The sequence below is a fragment of the Polypterus senegalus genome, chromosome 5 (assembly GCF_016835505.1).
Source record: "Polypterus senegalus isolate Bchr_013 chromosome 5, ASM1683550v1, whole genome shotgun sequence".
In the NCBI taxonomy this organism is placed as follows: Eukaryota; Metazoa; Chordata; class Cladistia; order Polypteriformes; family Polypteridae; genus Polypterus; species Polypterus senegalus.
This window is the reverse complement of record NC_053158.1, coordinates 186,187,087-186,209,422: the sequence shown is the minus strand read 5'-3', so window position 1 is coordinate 186,209,422 and position 22,336 is coordinate 186,187,087. Positions and strand designations below refer to the sequence as shown.

At 39.5% G+C, this 22,336-nt stretch overlaps 1 protein-coding gene across 2 annotated transcripts in view; it reads left to right on the top strand.

Annotated features, from left to right (window-relative positions):
• Positions 1 to 20,855, top strand: part of naprt (nicotinate phosphoribosyltransferase) — a 42,096-nt gene extending 21,241 nt beyond the window's left edge. The window contains exons 11-13 of one of the 2 annotated variants that reach the window (XM_039753756.1): positions 18,239 to 18,390; positions 18,817 to 18,924; positions 20,256 to 20,855. In XM_039753756.1, the coding sequence (XP_039609690.1) occupies positions 18,239 to 18,390; positions 18,817 to 18,924; positions 20,256 to 20,324 (329 nt within the window). In that variant the 3' untranslated portion in view covers positions 20,325 to 20,855. Of the gene's footprint in view, positions 1 to 5,033; positions 5,142 to 18,238; positions 18,391 to 18,816; positions 18,925 to 20,255 lie in introns of those variants that run through there. The other variant, XM_039753757.1, reaches the window with a different exon arrangement.
• Positions 20,856 to 22,336: the final 1,481 nt, after the last annotated feature.

The following is a 22,336-nucleotide window of genomic DNA, read 5'->3' as shown; positions in this document are numbered from 1 at the left end:
CCATCTTCTTGAAATTTGGTAGGCGGCTTCCCTGCACTAACCGAAACCAATGTACGTACTTGTTTCGGTGGTATGATGCCACTGTCGGCCACCATATTGAACTTTTCAACAGTCTTTGTTACTTATGGGCCCATCTTCAAGAAATTTGGTACACGGGTTCCCAACGCTAACTGAATCCTACTTACGTACATATATACGTCCATAGCCTGCACCTCGGTCACCGTGTGAGGTGGCGTTGGGTCCCCCATCCCAACGCCTCCCACTTTGTTGGCTGCCTGCCTATATAAGGCCGCCCGTTGCTCCGGTCTCTACATTCCCTTCCTTGCTTCGCCACGGGATTCACATCTCCCTAATGATAACCACAGCCTTTTTGTTTAATCCACAGCTTCTTCGCTGTTTTATTGTTTGTTTATTACAATTATAATTATTGTGTAGGTATTTTAGACTTACTTTACATTGCTAAGGTACCCATTTCCTTTATCATTCCAACCCCTATTACCATGTCTATTGAGATGATCACCATCGATCAAAGAACTGTCACTTACTGAGTGGTTTCCATGCCCGGAAATAGCACCTACCTTTTCCATTCTCTTTGTTACATATTGCACGGCCATATCAGGCTCACTTTTGATATCCGGAGGAACATTCTGTCTTATGTATTGAATGACAGGGACAGGTTCAAGGTGTGGACTGATGACGGTACAGGAGATAATTATACTACACAGGAGCACTACAAGAGTGAAATGCTTAAGCCCTTCACCTATGGTTCTGCATGTGAGTTGATGGCTGCCGCTGAATTGTTCGGTTGTCGCTTTCAAGTGTACCGAAATGGCCAAATATTTTACACCTTTCGAAACCGCCAACACCTCTTAAACATCTTAGATTGACAGGTGACAATTTCAGTAGTGCACACTTTGATGTTTATGAATGTTTAAACTCTCAAAAGCTGGATGTGAAGTTATCGATGAAACCGGTTGTGTGCTTACAACGCTTAACTGATGCCGAATGTCTCTTCAACACAAGTCCTACAAATACTGTCGTAATTGAAACAAACCATGAAACTCAAACCGATTATGACAGCAGCAATCCAAGCTGTGAGATTTGAGACAAGATTACTGTTCACATGGCCAACTGTAAGTTACATGCTCAAGAGTAAGCTCAGCGCACAGCTTGGTCATGTTACAGCCGGAGGGCTGAACTGACAACATGGTATACAAAGAGATCCTTAACAAATAATTATTAGCATATTTTCCCTCAGTTTAAAAAGGTTTAATTTTCTTCTTAATAAAAATTTTAATGCAGTGGTTCGCCACTGCGAAGCACGGGTATTTTGCTAGTATATGTATATGTATATGTGTATATGTATATGTGTATATATATATATGTATGTATATATGTATGTATGTATGTATGTATGTATGTATGTATGTATATATATATGTATATATATATATATATATATATATATATATATATGTGTGTGTGTATATATTGTCACACACGTGCGAGTTGGAGGCAGTCAAAGAGCCTAAAGGTGAGTAAAATCTCGCGAGACAAGGGTTTATCACGTGGTAATTACCTGAATCTCTTTCTATCTACAGAAAACCGGAAGACAAATAAATCATTTCCAAACTCACAAATCCAAAATGGCCACGATGACGTCACTTCCGGTTTCCATCTGATGAAGTCACTTCCGGTTCCCACTCGATTACTCCAGTCTACTCCTGGTGACGTTGGTTCCGTGGTCCCGCCTCCAATCGTCACTTCTTGCCAACCACTTCCTCCCATCATTCCATCTGCTATATAAACGCCATTTTGTAACAGTATTTCATTCATTGTGTACTGAAAAGTCATTTTTGAATCATTCTTTTCATTGCTGTCTGGACGACAATATACGGGGATAAAACCCCAAATCTTTTTCTATTTGAAAGGACTCTTTATTTTATTACAATTGGCGTAGTCGGCAGGATCCATTGTTCATCATGAGCGAAGAACAAGACCTAAATACAGTACTTAATACGATCATGGGAGATCTCCAAACCCTGAAGATCCAGATGGGGGAGACCAGGACCCAGTTAGCAGAAGCCGAGGCTCGTTCCCGTGCTGATGCACGGACGGAGGTGGCTCGGTCACAGCCAATTCAGTTAACACCTTTAACTGAAGAAGATGACATCGAGTCCTATTTTTTGATTTTTGAACGGACCGCGAAGCGGAACGCTTGGCCGAGGTCGGAGTGGGCGTACCTACTGGCTCCCTATTTGAAGGGAACAGCGCAGAGGGTCTATTACGACTTAACCGAGGAACAGGCAGCCAATTATGACGCTCTGAAGACTGAGGTGTTGAAGCGCTACGGCGTTTCACCGGAACAACAGGCGAGAGAGTGGAGGGAGTGGCAATTTAATCCTGAAAGGCCGCTAAGAACGCAGGGCTTTGAAGGTTGGGGAAAGGTGTGTCGCTGGCTACGGCCCGACATTAACTCCTCCCATAAAATAGCTGAGCTTCTTGCATGCGAAACCTTCGTACATGCCCTCCCTGACCACATCGCCCAACAAATAAGAAAGCATACCTTCGAGGATATGGACACCCTGATTCAAATAGCAAAGCGTAATTGGGCAGCCTATAAATCGGGGCGGTCGGAACGGACTTCTCGCCGAACCCAACAGACAAACTCCCGGACCTGCCGTTCGTAGAAGGGACAGACCAGCCGGACCCCCTCGCTGTTTCAAGTACGGGGAGATCGGACATCTGTCCCCGAGCTGTGCCTACGAGCCTATGGATTGCTCGATAGTAAGGGGAGAAAGGTACTGTGCCACAGTGAATAACCCTCTGTCTCTTCCATATACAGGTGCAGTTATTATAAATGGCAGAAAGGTAAGGGCAATGTTTGACTCCGGGAGTAACATTTCCATTGTTGCTACCCGTTACGTATTACCGCAACAGTGGACTAAGAAAAAACTGGGATCAGTTGCTTCCTCTCGTTTTGTTTGCCTACCGGGAAGTTCCGCAAACCTCAACCGGGTTTTCTCCTTTTGAATTATTATATGGAAGACAACCCAGGGGGATTTTGGACATGTTAAAAGAGGGTTGGGAGGAGGAGGTACTCCCTACCTCAAATATTCTTGAATATATCGCGCAATTACGCGATAGACTAGAGAAAATCAGGCCTATCCTAAAAGAGAATTTAGAAAAAGCGCAAGCAGCACAGTCACGTTACTATAATAGAAACACCACCATTCGGGAATTTGTCCCGGGTGATCGTGTTATGGTATTAGTCCCAACATCCCATTATAAATTGTTAGCCCATTGGCAAGGACCTTATGAAATTAAAGAAAGAAAAGGTCTCGTCGACTATTTAGTTAAACAACCGAATTGTCGACCGAGTGAAAGAGTATATCATATTAACTTGCTGAAACCGTGGAAGGAAAGAGAACCCGACCCCTCCTCCGGACAGCCTAGTTCACTTTTTATGTCCTGTGCCAAACTTAATTTTGGTTCTGATTTGACATCAGAACAAAGACAAGATCTCGAAAAGGCTATCTTGTCTGTACCTGAGGTGGTGGATGAATTACCTGGACGTACTGCATTGATTGAGCATGATATTATTACGGACCCTGGAGTGATTGTCAGGGAGAGACCTTACAGACTCCCGGAGGCAAAGAAAGCGGAAGTAGAGTTGGAAATTAGACGAATGCTGGATTTAGGGGTTATCGAAGAAAGTTATAGCCCTTGGTCTAGTCCAATTGTTCTAGTTTCTAAACCCGATGGGTCTTGGAGGTTTTGTAATGACTTCTGACGACTCAATCAGGTTTCTAAGTTTGATGCGTATCCGATACCACAAATGGATGACCTGCTCGATCGACTAGGAAGCGCTCAATTCCTAACTACCCTTGACATGACAAAAGGGTATTGGCAAATTCCCTTAACGGATTCTGCAAAAGAAAAAAACGCATTTAGCACTCACAGTGGACATTGGCAGTACAGGGTCCTTCCATTTGGTTTGCACGGGGCGCCAGCTACTTTCCAACGTCTGGTAGACACACTGCTACGGCCCCACAATTCCTATTGTGCCGCCTACCTAGATGACGTCATCATCTATTCCAGCACATGGAAGGATCATGTATGGCAGGGGAAAATGGTACTTTCCACACTAGCAGCAGCAGGGCTTCGTATTAATCCAAAGAAATGTTTCTTTGGATTGAGAGAAGCCAAATATTTGGGCTATCTGGTGGGGGGAGGTGTCGTGAAACCACAATGTCTTAAAATTGATGCCATCATGAATTGGCCCCGTCTGATAAATAAGCGGCAAGTACAAGCATTTTTGGGATTAGCTGGTTACTATCGTCGCTTTGTGCCACATTTCTCAGAAATTGCTACGCCCTTATCTAATTTGACAAAGAAACGGGCACCTATAAAAGTGGTATGGGATGATACAGTAGATAAAGCATTTAGTGACTTAAAATTGGCCCTTACGTCAGCACCTGTTTTAAAATCTCCTGACTTTTCTCTTCCTTTTGTTCTCCAGACCGATGCATCGGCCACAGGACTGGGTGCCGTGTTGAGCCAATGTATCGACGGTGCTGAACACCCCGTTATGTATCTGAGCCGGAAACTGCTGGACCGTGAGGCGGAGTATGCTGTGGTGGAGCGAGAGGCCTTGGCGATTAAGTGGGCTATCACATCATTAAGGTACTACCTATTGGGGCGAGAGTTTACTCTGGTGACGGACCATGCCGCTTTACAGTGGATGTCCCTTCATCGGGAGTCAAATCCTCGCGTCACTAGGTGGTTTTTGGATCTTCAACCATACCGTTTAGCGTTACTTATCGTAGAGGTTCCTTGCAGGCCAACGCAGATGCTCTCTCCCGGGTTCACGACCTCTCGGTGCAGGTCGCCCGACCGGATGGGTCTGGGCTGAGGGGGTCATGTCACACTGCGTGCGAGTTGGAGGCAGTCAAAGAGCCTAAAGGTGAGTAAAATCTCGAGAGACAAGGGTTTATCACGTGGTACTTACCTGAATCTCTTTCTATCTACAGAAAACTGGAAGACAAATAAATCATTTCCAAACTCACAAATCCAAAATGGCCACGATGACGTCACTTCCGGTTTCCATCTGATGAAGTCACTTCCGGTTCCCACTTGATTACTCCAGTCTACTCCTGGTGACGTTGGTTCCGTGGTCCCGCCTCCAATCGTCACTTCCTGCCAACCACTTCCTCCCATCATTCCATCTGCTATATAAACGCCATTTTGTAACAGTATTTCATTCATTGTGTACTGAAACGTCATTTTTGAATCATACTTTTCATTGCTCTCTGGACGACAATATACGGGGATAAAACCCCAAATCTTTTTCTATTTGAAAGGACTCTTTATTTTATTACAATATGTATACTGTATATATATATAATATACTGTATATATATGTGTGTGTGTATGTATGTGTATATATATATATATATATATATATACACACACACATGTATATATATATATATATATATATATATATATACATATACAGTATATACACTGTGTGTGTGTGTATATATATATATATATATATATATATATATACTAGCAAAATACCAGCCAGAGGAGAAGTAGTGTGTTAAAGAAGCAATGAAAAGAAAAGGAAACATTTTGAAAATAACGTAACCTGATTGTCAATGTAATTGTTTTGTCACTGTTGTGAGTGATGAGTGTTGTTGTCATATATATATATATATATATATATATATATATATACACACACATATATACACACATATACATACATACACACACATATATACACACAAATACATATATATATATATATACATACATACACACACACATATATAAACATATATATACATATACATACATATATACACACACAGCTATTTCGTATCAGTGCAATACGCTGTTTGTTAAAACGGTTGACTCCCGCTCTTACGTGCAATAACAAATCAAATCATTCAGTTGTCTTTGCTCATATGTCATTTTAGAGCTGGACGCCTGGCATCTTTTTTGGCCACAAGTTCGTTTCTGTTTGGTGTGAGGTTCTGTGTTGTGGAGATTCTCAGGATGGATTGCAGGTGCTCATCAGTGAGGCGACTCCTGTGTGCTGTTTTGTTAGTCTTTATCACTGAGAAGAGCTTCTCACACAGATATGTGCTACCAAACATGCACAAGGTTCGAGCCGCATGTAGACGGACTTTTTTTGTTCTTCAAAGTCACCAGAGCGCCGTGCAAACTCAGTGCGCAATAACTCTAGTAAGCGGTAAGTGTTCGGCAAGGCAGCTGAAGCGCTGCATTATGGGATCTGTAGTTTATTGTGTTACCAGCGCTTCATATACCCGGCTTTAATAACAATAATACAGTATATAAAATGATCTCGGGCGGATATAAATACACGCCGGGCGGATGTGGCCCATGACCCTTGAGTTTGACACATATGGACTAAATAGAACTTGAAAAGATATATTTTTCAAATGTGATCGCGCAATTCAGATAGAGTTGACGCACTACAGCCTGCATGCCTCAATGAGTCATCCTCCCTCGCTCTTACTTTTTACCGTTCATCTAATGAATACACTGAGTATGGCTTTACCAAAACAATCATTGATGGCGAATAAAGTATCCATTATTCGAGTATGTAGATCGGTATATATATATACATATATATATACCAGCGTATCGCAGCGAGAAGTAGTGTGTTAAAAAGGTAGAAAAGAAAAGGGAACATTTTAAAAATAACGTAACATGACTGTCAATATACAGTATTTGTTTTGTGAGTGTTACTGAGTGTTGCTGTCATCAAGGATTTGATTATCATTATTTCTTTCAATCAGGTTCGTATTTGTAGGATGTGTTGTGTTCAAGTTACATTCCGTGTTTGTCAATCGTTGTAAAGATGACAGGTTTCATTCATCGATTCGTTTCTTACTGCATCAATAAACAGCTCATCTTCTTCTTTATCTGAGACCTGACACACTGCATGCACGGGTTTTTTTTACACTGTCTTCCTTTAGCGGGACATTGACTTTTCCACCGTGTGCTTTGTTTCCACAGTAGCTGCATTTATGAATATGCTTATCAGGCGCTTCATATTTTTGCTGCCTTTTCAATTGTGTAATTGGTTTTGTTCAGTGCTCTTTGGAACTGTTGCTTTTATCTGTGCACTGCGCCAGTTCACGTGAGCCACTCGGTGTACATGCATCGAAGGTTCCCAGCTGTGCTGGTGCCATCTCGTGCTATGTCCATGGCTGTATTTAATGTTACCTTAGTCCTGGCACTTAAAACTTTCTCTCGCAGTTTCGCTGAGTTTGTGTCAAACACCACCCTGACCATCTCATCTTCCTCTCCATAAGCACAGTCCTTCACCCGTGAATATTTACCTGTGGCAGTTTGCTATTGGATTGCCGCTGACGGACGGCCTTATATGGGCAGGCACTAAATTACAAACGCCAGCGCAGCCTGTCTATGAACTTAATTTAAAGTGTAGGTTTACATCGTGCTTTGTTTCCGAAGTAGCAGAACTCATGAATATGGTTGTATATGTCACTCGCCGCTTCTTATTGTTTCGCTGCCTTCTCAATTATATAATGCATGTTTTCTTGGCGCTTTTGAGGTCTTCCTGGTTTTCTATGTACTGCGTGATTACGTGGGAGGCGTGATGATGTCACACGAAACTCCGCCCCCACGGCGTTGAAGCTCATCTCCATTACAGTAAATGGAGAAAAACTGCTTCCAGTTATGACCATTACGCGTAGAATTTCGATATAAAACCTGCCCAACTTTTGTAAGGAAGCTGTAAGGAATGAACCTGCCAAATTTCAGCCTTCCACCCACACGGGAAGTTGGAGAATTAGTGATAAGTCAGTGAGTGAGTGAGTGAGTGAGTGAGGGCTTTGCCTTTTATTAGTATAGATATACACTCACCTAAAGGATTATTAGGAACACCTGTTCAATTTCTCATTAATGCAATTATCTAATAAACCAATCACATGGCAGTTGCTTCAATGCATTTAGGGGTATGGTCCTGGTCAAGACAATCTCCTGAACTCCAAACTGAATGTCAGAATGTGAAAGAAAGGTGATTTAAGCAATTTTGAGTGTGGCATGGTTGTTGGTGCCAGACGGGCCGGTCGGAGTATTTCACAATCTGCTCAGTTACTGGGATTTTCACACACAACCATTTGTATGGTTTACAAAGAATGGTGTGAAAAGGGAAAAACATCCAGTATGTGGCAGTCCTGTGGGCGAAAATGCCTTTTTGATGCTAGAGGTCAGAGGAGAATGGGCCGACTGATTCAAGCTGATAGAAGAGCAACTTTGACTGAAATAACCACTCGTTACAACCGAGGTATGCAGCAAAGCATTTGTGAAGCCACAACATGCACAACCTTGAGGTGGATGGGCTACAACAGCAGAAGACCCCACCGGGTACCACTCATCTCCACTTCAAATAGGAAAAAGAGGCTACAATTTGCACGAGCTCACCGAAATTGGACAGTTGAAGACTGGAAAAATGTTGCCTGGTCTGATGAGTCTCGATTTCTGTTGAGACATTCAAATGGTAGAGTCAGAATTTGGTGTAAACAGAATGAGAACATGGATCCATCATGCCTTGTTACCACTGTGCAGGCTGGTGGTGGTGGTGGTGTAATGGTGTGGGGGATGTTTTCTTGGCACACTTTAGGCCCCTTAGTGCCAATTGGGCATCGTTTACATGCCACAGGCTACCTGAGCATTGTTTCTGACCATGTCCATCCCTTCATGACCACCATGTACCCATCCTCTGATGGCTACTTCCAGCAGGATAATGCACCATGTCACAAAGCTTGAATCATTTCAAATTGGTTTCTTGAACATGACAATGAGTTCACTGTACTAAAATGGCCCCCATAGTCACCAGATCTCAACCCAATAGAGCATCTTTGGGATGTGGTGGAACAGGAGCTTAGTGCCCTGGATGTGCATCCCACAAATCTCCATCAACTGCAAGATGCTATCCTATCAATATGGGCCAACATTTCTAAAGAATGCTTTCAGCACCTTGTTGAATCAATGCCACGTAGAATAAAGGCAGTTCTGAAGGCAAAAGGGGGTCAAACACCGTATTAGTATGGTGTTCCTAATAATCCTTTAGGATATATATACAGGGTGGGCCATTTATATTGATACACCTTAATAAAATGGGAATGGTTGGTGATATTTGTGGCATATTAGTATATGTAATGGGGGAAACTTCAAGATGGGTGGTGACCATGGTGGCCATTTTGAAGTCAGCCATTTTGGATCCAACTTTTTTCAATAGGAAGAGGGTCATGTGACACATCAAACTTATTGGGAATTTCACAAGAAAAACAATGGTGTGCTTGGTTTTAACGTAACTTTATTCTTTCATGAGTTATTTACAAGTTTCTCTTTGTTTACAGCCATTGACATGTCGCAGAGGTTAACACGTGAGGAGCGGATAGAAATTGTGTTGATGTCTGGTGAACGCAGTAACCGGGTCATTGCAGCAGATTTCAATGCAAGACACCCTATGAGACCACCCATCTCCCATGCTACAGTTAGCAAACTGCTTGCTAAGTTTCGTGAAACTGGTTCAGTGTTGGATTTGCCAAAATGTGGACGCATGAAAACTGTCACTAATGAAGAAACATCAGTGGCTGTCCTAGCTTCATTCAGCAAGAGCCCACAGCGTAGCACTCGCCGCATGTCACTGGAGAGTGGCATTAGTCGAACATCCCTTCGGTGGATATTAGCTACTCACAAATGGCACCCTTACAAACTCCAGCTACTGCAGCATCTCAACGAGGATGACCCAGATCGGCGCACTGAATTTGCAGAATGGGCAAAACAAAATTGGAACAGGACCCTCAGTTTACGCAGAAGATTTTGTTCAGTGATGAGGCAAACTTTTATGTGAATGGTGAAGTTAACAAACAAAACCACCGCTATTGGTCTGACACTAACCCACATTGGATAGATCCCTCCAAGACTGTTGGAACAAAAAATTGATGGTATGGTGTGGTATATGGGGTACAAAGATAGTGGGGCCATTCTTCATCAATGGAAACCTCAAGGCCACTGGATATGCGAAATTGCTACATGATGATGTGTTTCCCTCTTTATGCACTGAAGCTGGCATGTTCCCTGAGTTTTTCCAGCAAGATGGTGCACCACCACATTATGGGTGTCAGGTCCGAGCATTCCTAGATGAACAGTTTCCTGGAAAGTGGATTGGTCGTCGTGGGCCAGTTGAATGGCCCCCAAGGTCTCCCGATCTGACCCCCTTAGACTTTTATCTTTGGGGTCATCTGAAGGCAATTGTCTATGCTGTGAAGATACAGATGTGCAGCACCTGAAACTACGGATACTGGAAGCCTGTGCTAGCATTTCTCCTGCGGTGTTGCTATCAGTGTGTGAAGAGTGGGAGAAGAGGGTTGCATTGACAATCCAACACAATGGGCAGCACATTGAACACATTTTATAAGTGGTCAGAAACTTGTAAATAACTCATGAAAGAATAAAGTTACGTTAAAACCAAGCACACCATTGTTTTTCTTGTGAAATTCCCAATAAGTTTGATGTGTCACATGACCCTCTTCCTATTGAAAAAACAAAAGTTGGATCCAAAATGGCCGACTTCAAATGGCCACCATGGTCACCACCCATCTTGAAAAGTTTCCCCCTCACATATACTAATGTGCCACAAACAGGAAGTTAATATCACCAACCATTCCCATTTTATTAAGGTGTATCCATATAAATGGCCCACCCTGTATATATATATATATATATATATGTATATATATATGTATATATGTATGTATATATGTATATATATGTATATATGTATATATGTATATATATATGTATATATGTATATATATATATATATATATATATATATATATATATATATATATATATATATATATATATATATATATATATATATATGTATATATATATATATATATATATATATATATATATATGTATATATGACAGCAACACTCATGACAATGTCAATCATGTTACGTTATTATTAAAATGTTTCCCTTTCATTTTCATTACTTCTTTAACACACTACTTCTCCGCTGCGAGGCGCAGGTATTTTGCTATATATATATGAATGACCTCAAAGGCTGAGACTTTTGATATCATGAGCGTGTCTGCAAAAACTGGGGTCTCCTGCCCAGCAAAAGTCGAGTAGCCAGCGCGTGGCATAGCTGTGCCGGCCTTTGAGACGCTGACTGCGCTTCTGCCTTAAGTCAAAGTGAGCACTTTTAATTTTTTTCATCCTCCCCCTGCGCTATAGCCCAGACAAGTGCAAACACGGGACCCCTTTTCAACACCACGGCAAAATAATATTAAGGCGATTCACACTTTCTTTTGCACGTATACGATTATCACCTCGAATTATGAAGACACGCACACGAGTGGAGGACTGACAGTGCCATCACAGCCGATTAATGGCGGGGACGTCTCACCAGTCTACACAAGACCCACCGCGACTGTCCCCAAAAGGCGATCATAACGTCAGCGAACACATCTCTCTATACTATATAAAAGAAAAAGGCAACTTTCCTTTCTTTACACCTTTTTTCCTTTTATCCCAAACCAAAGCCTTTCTCTCTTAACACTGCAGAGGACACAAAACTAATTTTCTTTAAATGCTGGTAAGGCACATTACCAGAGGCACAAATTTGAACGTTCACATAGAAAATGTAATTTCAATGTACCTGTACTTCTTAAAACGTTAATGTTTTACTGTTTAATAACTTATAGACTATAATTTATTATTTTTCCCTTGCACTCAGTGACCAAACCTATACACACACATATAGACACATACAAACATACACACAAGTATATGTATGTGTATATATATATATACACACACACACACACACACACACACACACACACACATACATACATACACACATATATATAATTTGTGTGTGTGTGTATATGACAGCAGCAATCCAAGCTGTGAGAAAACAGTAAAAAGGAGGTGTGTCAGACGTTGTGGTATATTTTCTGATGCAGCTGCCGAAAACAACTTCGTGACGCTGCTGCCAAATACACAAAACAATTACTTTGACAATCATGTTACATTATTTTTAAAATGTTTCCTTTTCTTTTTCATAACTTCTTTAACACATGACATCGCTGTGAAGCGGGTATTTTGCTATATATATATATATATATATATATATATATATATCACAGCGACACTCATAACAGTGACAAAACAATTACATTGACAATCATGTTACGTTATTTTCAAAATGTTTCCTTTTCTTTCTCTTTCCTTCTTTAACACACTACTTCTCCGCTGCTTAGCGCGGGTATATATATATATAGATAGATAGAGATATATATATATATAGATATGAGAACAACATATATATATATATATAGATATATATATATATAGAGAGAGATAGATATGAGAACAACACTCATTTCAATGACAAAACAATTACATTAACAACCATGTTACGTTATTTTTAAAATTTTTCCTTTTCTTTTTGTACCTTCTTTAACACACTACTTCTCCGCTGAAGCTTGGTATTCTGCTAGTGTATATATATATGTGTGTGTGTATATATATGTGTATATATATATATATATATATATATATATATATATATATATATATATATATATATATATATATATATATATATATATATATATATATACTGTATATGTGTGTGTAGATCTATACTAATAAAAGGCAAAGCCCTCACTGACTGACTGACTCACTCACTCACTCACTCACTGACTCATCACTAATTCTCCAAGTCCCCGTGTGGGTGGAAGGTTGAAATTTGGCAGGCTCATTCCTTACAGCTTCCTTACAAAAGTTGGCCAGGTTTCATTTCGAAATTCTACGCGTAATGGTCATAACTGGAAGCTATTTTTTTTTCATTTACTGTAATGGAGTTGAGCTCAAAAGCCGTGGGGGGCGGAATTTCGTGTGACATCATCACGCCTCCCACGTAATCACGTGAACTGACTGTCAACGCAGTACATAGAAAACCAGGAAGAGCTCCAAAACGCACTGAAGATAAAATGCATTATATAATTGAGAAGGCAGCGAAACAATGACAAGCGAGCGAGTGACATATACAACCATATTCATGAGTGCTGCTACTTTAAGTTCATAGACAGGCTGCCGCTGGCGTTTGTCATGCCCACGGGTAATGTAGGATGCAAGTTTAATGAGAGGACACAGGATATAAACAAGAGTTTTGATCACTTTGTAACTAAGTTAAAATTGCAGGTGAAGGGCTGTGCTTATGCAAATTCCGAGAGACTGTGTTTGTGGGGGATTGACAGTTAAGACGAGTGGGGTAGTCAGGTCATCATCTCCCCTCCCATTCACCTCATTTCGCTCTGAGCTGAGCTCCGCAGCTAATGCAGTGTTACGGAAGCGAGTTTGTGACGCTGCCACCAAATACTCACAGAAAAATCCACAAGTTAATACACACACTGTCTCTACAGTTTCTCCACACTAAATCCTCCAGGCACTACTTACAAAAGGTTACATTGACAATTGTGTTACGTTATTTTTTAAATGTTTCCTTTTCTTAGCACAAGAACAGCTGAGAAGCTTCGATGCATGTTCTCCATAACGCGTTAAAAATCACGCATTTGATCACACTTTGCATTACAATCAAAGGCAACTTCTGTCAATGCATGATTTCCTGGTACACTGATTACATTGATCAGCGCTTCCCGATTCATTTTACCCTCGCATCCCCTTGGTTTGAGAAGAAGCATGAAAAAATATGAGGTTAACACAGAAAAACAGATCACCAATTGAAGCTTTATGAATGATCGATTCTCCATCAATAATTGTTTTGGTAAAGGCATACTCAGTGTAATCCTCCTTCCATTTTAGAATTTTTCCGCCACTAGCCATGATTAAATGAACGGTAAAAAAGTAAGAGCGAAGCGAGGGTGACTTGTTCGGCAGGCAGGCGACAGCTCAATAGCTCGAATTTGGATATAAGTAGGTTTTATTTAGTCAACAGAAATATCTTTGCTAGGAATGGAAGTTGAATTTAGTCTTTAAATTTCTATGGTAAAAAAAAAGTTATGCAATGATGACTAAATTTAACTATATAAAGTCAAAACTTGTATATATAAAGTCAAACCTTGAATATATAAAGTCATCGTCGGTATATATAAAGTCAGAACTTGTTTCTGAATATATAAAGTCAAAACTTGAATATATAAAGTCATTCCCAAATACAGTATATAAAGTCAAAACCTGAGTATATAAAGACGGCGTTGGAATATTTCGGATTATATAAAGTATGCGCTGGAATATATAAAGTCAAATCTTGAATATTTAAAGTCAGAGTCGGAATATACAAAGTCAGCTCTGGAATATCCATCTATTTCCCAACCCGTTGAATCCGACCACAGGGTCACAGGGGTCTGCTGGAGCCAATCTCAGCCAACACTGGGCGCGAGGCAGGAACCAATCCTGGGCAGGGCACATGCATCATTTTCAAAACATTAACCGAACACTGTTTTTTTAATTTATTTATATGAATACGTTTTTGTTAACTTAGTTCAGTTCAGAGTCGTTTCAATCAATAGATTTTGACTTTCACTTTATATATTCAGGAGTGAGTTTATATACTCCGATGTTGACTTTATATAATCAGGAATGACTTTATAAATTCCGACGCTGACTTTATATATTCAAGTTTTGACTTTATATATTCAGAAAAAAGTTTTGACTTTATGTATACCGACGCTGACTTTATATATTCAGGTTTTGACTTTATATATTCCGACAGTGACTTTATATATTCAAGTTTTGACTTTATATATTCTGACGCCGACTTATTCACAAAATCAATGTATTTGCCTGTTTGGCATCCCATAGTATATGTGTGTGTGTATATATGTACACATGTATGTATGTATATATATAATATACCAGCAACACTCATGACAATGACAAAACAATTACATTGTCAATTATGTTACGTTATTATTAAAATGATTCCTTTTCTTTTTACTTCTCCTGCTAAGCGGTATTTTTATATATATATATATATATATATATATATATATATACTGCTCACAAAAATTAAAGGAACACTTTAAAGAAACACATTAGATACATCAGATCTCAATATGAAGTTGGATATCTATACAAATAACGACAGGGCAATGTCTTAGGAACAAAAGGATGCCAAGTCTTTTAATGGAAATAAAAGTTTTCTGCCTACAGAGGGCTCAATTGTGTAGACACCCTAAAATCAGAGTGAAATGAAGATGTGGCAGGCTAGTCCATTTTTTCAAAAACTTAATTTCTGCTACTCAAAATGCTTTTCAGTATCTTGTGTGGCCCCCACGAGCTTGTATGCATGCTTGACAACATCGGGGCATGCTCCTAATGAGACGACGGATGGTGTCTTGTGGCATTTCCTCCCAGATCTGTATGAGGGCATCCCTGAGCTGTTGTACAGTCTGAGGAGCAACCTGGCGGCGCCTAATGGACCGAAACATAATGTCCCACAGATGTTCTATTGGGTTTAAGTCAGGGGATCGTGAAGGCCATTCAATTGTTTCAATTCCTTCATCCTCCAGGTACTGCCTGCATACTCTTGCCACATGAGGCGGCATTGTCGTGCATTAGGAGGAAACCAGGACCTACTGCACCAGCGTAGGGTCTGACAATGGGTTCAAGGATTTCATCTCGATACCTTATGGCAGTCAGAGCACCATTTCCTACGCAGTAGATGTCTGTGCGTCCCTCCATGGATATGCCTCCCCAGACCATCACTGACCCACCACCAAACCTGTCATGTTGAACAACGTTGCAGGCAGCATATCGTTCTCCTTGTCTTCTCCAGACTCTTTCACGCCTATCACAGCTGCTCAGGGTGAACCTGCTCGTCTGTAAAAGTACAGGGTGCCAGTGGCGGACTTGCCAATTCTGGTGTTCTTGAGCAAATGCCAGTCGAGCTCCACGGTGCTGGGCAGTGAGCACAGGGCCCACTACAGGACGTTGGGCCCTCAGGCCATCTTCATGAAGTCTGTTCCTGATTGTTTGGGTAGAGACATTCACACCAGTGGCCCTCTGGAGGTCATTCTGTAGGGCACGAGCAGTGCTCAGCCTGTTCCGCCTTGCACAAAGGAGCAGGTATCGGTCCTGCTGATGGGTTGAGGACCTTCTACGGCCCTGTCCAGCTCTCCGAGAATAACAGCCAGTCTCCTGAAATCTCCTCCATGTTCTGGAGATTGTGCTGGGAGACACATTAAACCTTCTTGCTGCAGCACGTGTGGATGTGCCATCCTGGAGAAGTTGGACAACCTGTGCAACTTCTGTAGGGTTAAGGAATCGCCTCATACTGCCAGTAGAGATAATTACTCAAGTCAAAACTAGCACGAATGAAAAACCAGCCAAAAAGATCAAGAGGGAGAAACTTGAAATGACCTCCACATGTAAAACCAGTCCTGTTTTGAGGGTTTTCTAATTGTTGCCACTTTAGTGCACCTGTCGTTAAGTCCATGAACACCAATACAGCTGAAAGTGATTAACAATGACCTCAGCTGCTTAACCAACCAGAAAATTATCAGACAGGTTTAATTGATTTCATGCCAGGCCCAATAAAAAAGTGTTCCTTTAATTTTTGTGAGCAGTGTATATATAGATATATAGATATATAGATATATATAGATATAGATATACATGTATATATGTAGATATGAGAACAACACTCATATCAATGACAAAACAATTACATTAACAATCATGTTACGTTATTTTTAAAATTTTTCCTTTTCTTTTTCATAACTTCTTTAACACACTACTTCTCCTCTGTGAAGTGCGGGTATTCTGCTAGTATATATATGTATATATGTGGATGTGTGTGTGTGTGTGCGTGCGTGCGTGTGTGTGTGTTTATATAAAAATATATATATATATATCTATATGACAGCATCACCCATAACAGTGACAAAACAATTACTTTGACAATCATGTTACGTTATTTTCAAAATGTTTCCTTTTCTTTTTCATAACTTCTTTAACACACTACTTCTCCACTGCGAAGCGCGGGTATTTTGCTAGTGTTTAATAAAATAACACTGCTCTGGTAAACTGGATGTTACATTCTCCTCATGGCTTTGTCAGTTTTCTACAGATATACACCTGTCCACCTATATCCCACATACATGCATTTTTTGGGAACAGTAGTGCATAAAATGGCCTGGTATGAGTCTGCATGAGGGTCTTGCATGATTGTGCCCTGTGGTAGTCTGCTCCATCTGTGGATAGTACCTGGCTTGCTTCCAGTGTTTCCATAATAGGCTTTAGATAAGCCTTGTAGTGGAGAAGCTTCATCTGTAAATTGGCTTTGTGAAACAGGGACATTTAAATTTGTACATTTAAAAATGTATTTAATATAGTGATGCTTGGGAAAAATGTATCAAAACTGGGCATCCATGCGAGTAGTATAAACTCCTTCAGTTCCAGTTTCCAGTCAGTTTTAATTTTATAAAGTGCATTTCTTTCACAGATTATAATCCCAAAGCTTTTTATATGATCATTATGTCACAAAGATATGATACCTATTATTTTGTTAAAGCTGATGGATGTAATTTAACACTGTAAGCCATCTTCATGCAAGTTTGTCCTTCCACATTATTATTTTTAGCAGCTCATTCACACTGCTTAGTCATTTATTAGTATATGATGTAAGAAGTACCTTTTTCTTTATTTTTTTTGTTTTTAGGGGATCAATGCACAAAGTGCTGAACAAGATTTATTTTGGTTTTGAATTAGGTCTAATTGTCATGTTCACTTCTCCCTGTTTGTATTAAACTTTTCAGTGCAGTTCAGGGTTTCGTATAAATTATTTTAAAAACCAGAGGTAAGCTATTGAATCCTTAATAATTATTTTGGTCCATGGTTTCATTCACTTCTTTCACACAATAATGATTTTCTGTTTATTCAACGTCGCTGAAACTGCAAAGTGTATCTGCAAATGCACTTCTAGATAGCATGACACTGTCTCAGGACTGATGCAGAACTCTGTTCCCTCATTTGTCCTTGAGTCTATAATCAGGCCTTATTAATTTTCTTGATAACTTCTTAGTGACAAGGTAAACTGAACAGAATTCACAACCTTAGCTATTAAGAGTGTTTTAAAATCTGTAATTTATGGCATTTAAGCAATAACGTCTGCCTATGCAGGTCATCCTTTCCTTGACTTGATGACTCTAAAGGAAGAACCAGTTCCCACAGATGGCCAAGAAGTGCACTGTTGTATGTTAGGTGGGCAGATGGAGACTGTGAAGGCAGCAAGAGTTGAGCTCCTTCATCAGGATTTTTTTTCTCTGGGCCAGGTATTGATTATTGGTTTTATTAATGTTTAAAAACCATCAGAGTTAAGTTTTATTTATTTATTTTTATAAAATTATATAGTACCTTGAAGTGTGACTGGTGGCGTTTTTAAATTATTTAACTAATATGCACACCTATGCATAATGTGCATATTAGAATTTTTCTTAATATTTTATAAGTTCATAAATGAAATTCTTCTCAAATATGAAAAAGACTAAAATAGCATGTTCTATATTCTATGAATTCAGATGTACCACTGCATAAATAATAGTCCTTTTGTAAAACATAAGCATTTTATATTTGTGTATTATGTTTGTTTACTCTGCACAGCTTTCACAATAGATTTTTCCACTGACTGTTTTAAATTCTCTATGGAACGTTTGCCATTTTAATTATATGTCCATCTTCACTATTTGTCTTTTTTTCAGCCGACTCAGCCTTTCTTGAGTGCAACAGAGATCAGAAATAGAGTCCAGACTTCACTAATCCTTCTTAATCCAGGTCTAAAGAGACTACAGCAGCCCGACAGATATAAGGTGAAAAAGTAGACACATTGATTTAAATTTCCAGAGAACACAGTTTTCAGGATTTTGATTGTTTTGGCGAAGTGGAGACTTTGCTGATAGGTTCATGCGGAATGAAGACTGTCTTGAAGAAACTGGGGTTGGGCCGTGTGTTTGTTTGTAATTTTTGTTTAGGTTTATTTCATCTGCAGCATTTGCTCATAAATTAATTTTTCATGATCAATCCCATTGTTATATTTTCACCGTACGGAGTGGTGGCACAGTATAATACAAACAGACGACAATACATACACATCAGATATGTTCATATAGTAGTCAGTTCAAGTTGGCATTGAGGAGCCTTCTGACTTGAAGATAAAAAAATTAACAGAACGTCCTAGTGATCCTGCACATTTTTAGGAATGGAGGATGAAGAGAAAGGTGCATGTAATGGATGTAATTTACAGTACCTTTCTAAGCTAGCAAGTGATATACTATATTTAATCTGAGTAGAAGGAGGTGCATCTAATAATATTATGAGCTGACTTCAGCATCTCCTGTAGCGCTTTTTGAAGACAATGCACTCATGACAAAAACCCACCGTTCAATGTCTGTGTGCTTTTGCCCATTGCAACAGTGAAAAGGTTACAAGTGACACAAGAATCTGAATTTACTGTTTAAGAAACCAACCAGATATGGATCTGTAAGCTGTCAGTTTCGCAAACTTACTTATCCTCTGACAGTTTATCTGTCACATTTAATACTTTCATTTTGCTAAAAAAAACAATAAACTGATGTGCTGCTTGAGAAAGTTGTTTTGTTATGGCCATTTTGAAGCCAGAATTGATCTTTAGACATACTAGTACCTTGCAATCAAAGAAAAGACAATTTACTTGCTTTATTACACAGTATAATAAGCTTCAACTATGCTATGCTAACACAATTACAAACATTTCTCTGATAATCAATTAGATTTTAAACATGGTTAATTCAGGATGAGCTAAGAGAGTTTACTATTGGGGCACTGGAGGAATGATTACTGAAAATGAGTCTTTGCAGTCATGTAGGAATGATAAATTCTAAATCATTTCAAGCAGTAACAGCCATTTGCAAAATTAGTAATGTCTTGGCTATACCTTTAAATCAATGTAATGATACCTTCATAAAAAGTATCAATTCCTCTCATAAGCATGGGCATTTCTGGGGATTCCCAAATTGAATGGTAGTGCATATACAAAATATACTTGCAAATGTCTATTGTGTATAATTTTATATACGTTTGTCAACTTAGGTTGTAGCTATTCTCTCTTTTATTGTTCTCTCTTACATAGCATATTCAGTGTTCTTATTATCTCATTTTGCAGGTAGCTGTGTCGGAGCGTTTTGCTTCTCTTCTGAAGGACCTCAAAAATAGGAAAGACTGGACAGAGTAAGAGATGTCGGGGAATTAAGCAGGAAGGACAGCATTAAATGGAGTCAAACATTTACTTCAGAAACTATCTTCCATCTTTTTCGACAGTTACAGTGTACGCAATGTTCTGTTCTCCTTTTTTGCAAGGTTCTTCATTCCTAAATAATTCTGCCTTTCTATATTCCAGGATATTTGACATGACAGTTTTACCTAGCTCTTACTTTAATGGTCCACCAAATTAGTATTGGTACAAGTCATTAGGATGCAACTACCACATTTCTTAAATCTGTATACTTCTTAATTTACAGAAATTAAAGGAATATTCCACTCAAAATTATTTTTTTACCTGTTACCTCATGTTTGCTGTGATGCCTGAGAAAAATGAAGTTAATCTTTTTATGGAGTATGGAGGTAACAAAATTTTTTATACAGTAGGCATCATGATAAAAATTGCCACTTGTGTCGTATAATGAACCTGTCAGGAATCTAGTCATGTGTTCCCAATGTGTAAGTTGGAAAAAATATTTTATAAATAAACCAGTTCTGGAAAGTTTGCTTATGTGCAACGATAGTGTGTTGAAACAGAATTGATCTTTTTGAAATGAAGACTTGCATCTCAGATTTGTACAAATGCCAGGCATATTTTCCACTTGATAAAAATTTCACAAGCTTTTCTTTAACTTGTAACCTCTATTTGTATTCGTCTCTCAGACCCCAGTCCTCGGTGATGATATCATATGGTATCATGTGAAGTGGATTGTAGCCAATGAAGAAGTTATTGCTTCTTTTTAGTTCAAAAGCTTGTTCTCATTACTGCATGTTTTACTTTCATTCAGGAGAATATTTTCCAGAAATGCTTTTTTATAGTATTTTAGCAAAAATACCTAAGTTTGGGACTTTGTAAGCACTTGACTGGATATCTGATCTGGATTTTGAGACTCTGGTAATTTGGGATTTTTTAATGGGAATTTTTTACTTTTTGTATAAGGAGTTTTGTTATCAAAATTCTTCTCCAAAAATTCTTCGCAACCATCATTGTCTTTTAAAGAAAAATCTGCCATAATTGCTTGGAGAAAAAAAAATTGCCCAAGTCACCTGTGCGATGGTAGAATAAACACCAGAAATACACAATCAACTCCGCACAGTTCCACTAAGGAGACTGATTAACTAGACTCTAGGTAGACAATATCTAATGGTGTATTCAGTCTCTACACCCTACTCCCGCGCAAATGACAGATTCCAGGAATTTTGTTGCTCCACCTCGTATACTCTCAATCTGTGTCTTAGTTGTGCAGAATCTGCTGAAAGCCAAGTTGGGTGCCAGTCTATCACAGGGCACACGTTCACACTGAACTGAATGGCAGTAGTCAAGTACCCAAAGCTTACCTGCACATCTTTTGGGATATGTGTGGAAATCTGGGGCAGCCCACACAGACACGCATTTAACATGAAAACTCTATATCAGGTCCGATTGGGTAGGAGTTAAAACTGTGATGTGGCAGCAGTAACCACAGCACCACTGTGCCATCCAAAAAACCTGCAAACATTTATTCTCGAGATGTTTTTAAATGAGTAAAACATTGTGTGTTCCTGAGAAACAAGCTTCGAAATTACTGGATCCCTTGTGCCTGTGCCTTTCTTTGGCATAAATAATGCAGTGTGGAGAGCACATTGGGAAGGTTCTTGGATCAGTGCTCTGGGCAGAAGTCTCCAGGCCTTTGCGGCCTATTAAAAAAGCTTTTACAAGTAAGGAATTGACGGGAAAGTAGCACAAATCTAGAAGGTAACGCGCACATCAGCTGAAGACGTCTCCAGCTGCGGTTATGAAACAGGGAGCTACAAACAGTGAAACAGAATTAAGAGTGAGGCAGGGAACAAAGAAGAAGGGTCTGGAGATGAGTAATCCCAACAGTCCGCATTTGGCATAAAAGTCATGAGAAGCCTCAGCCTATCCCAGGATGCTATAATTCTACAGCATTGATACAAATAATCTGTTGCGATTTTAAAATGTTTAAAAAAAACAGACAATTTTGT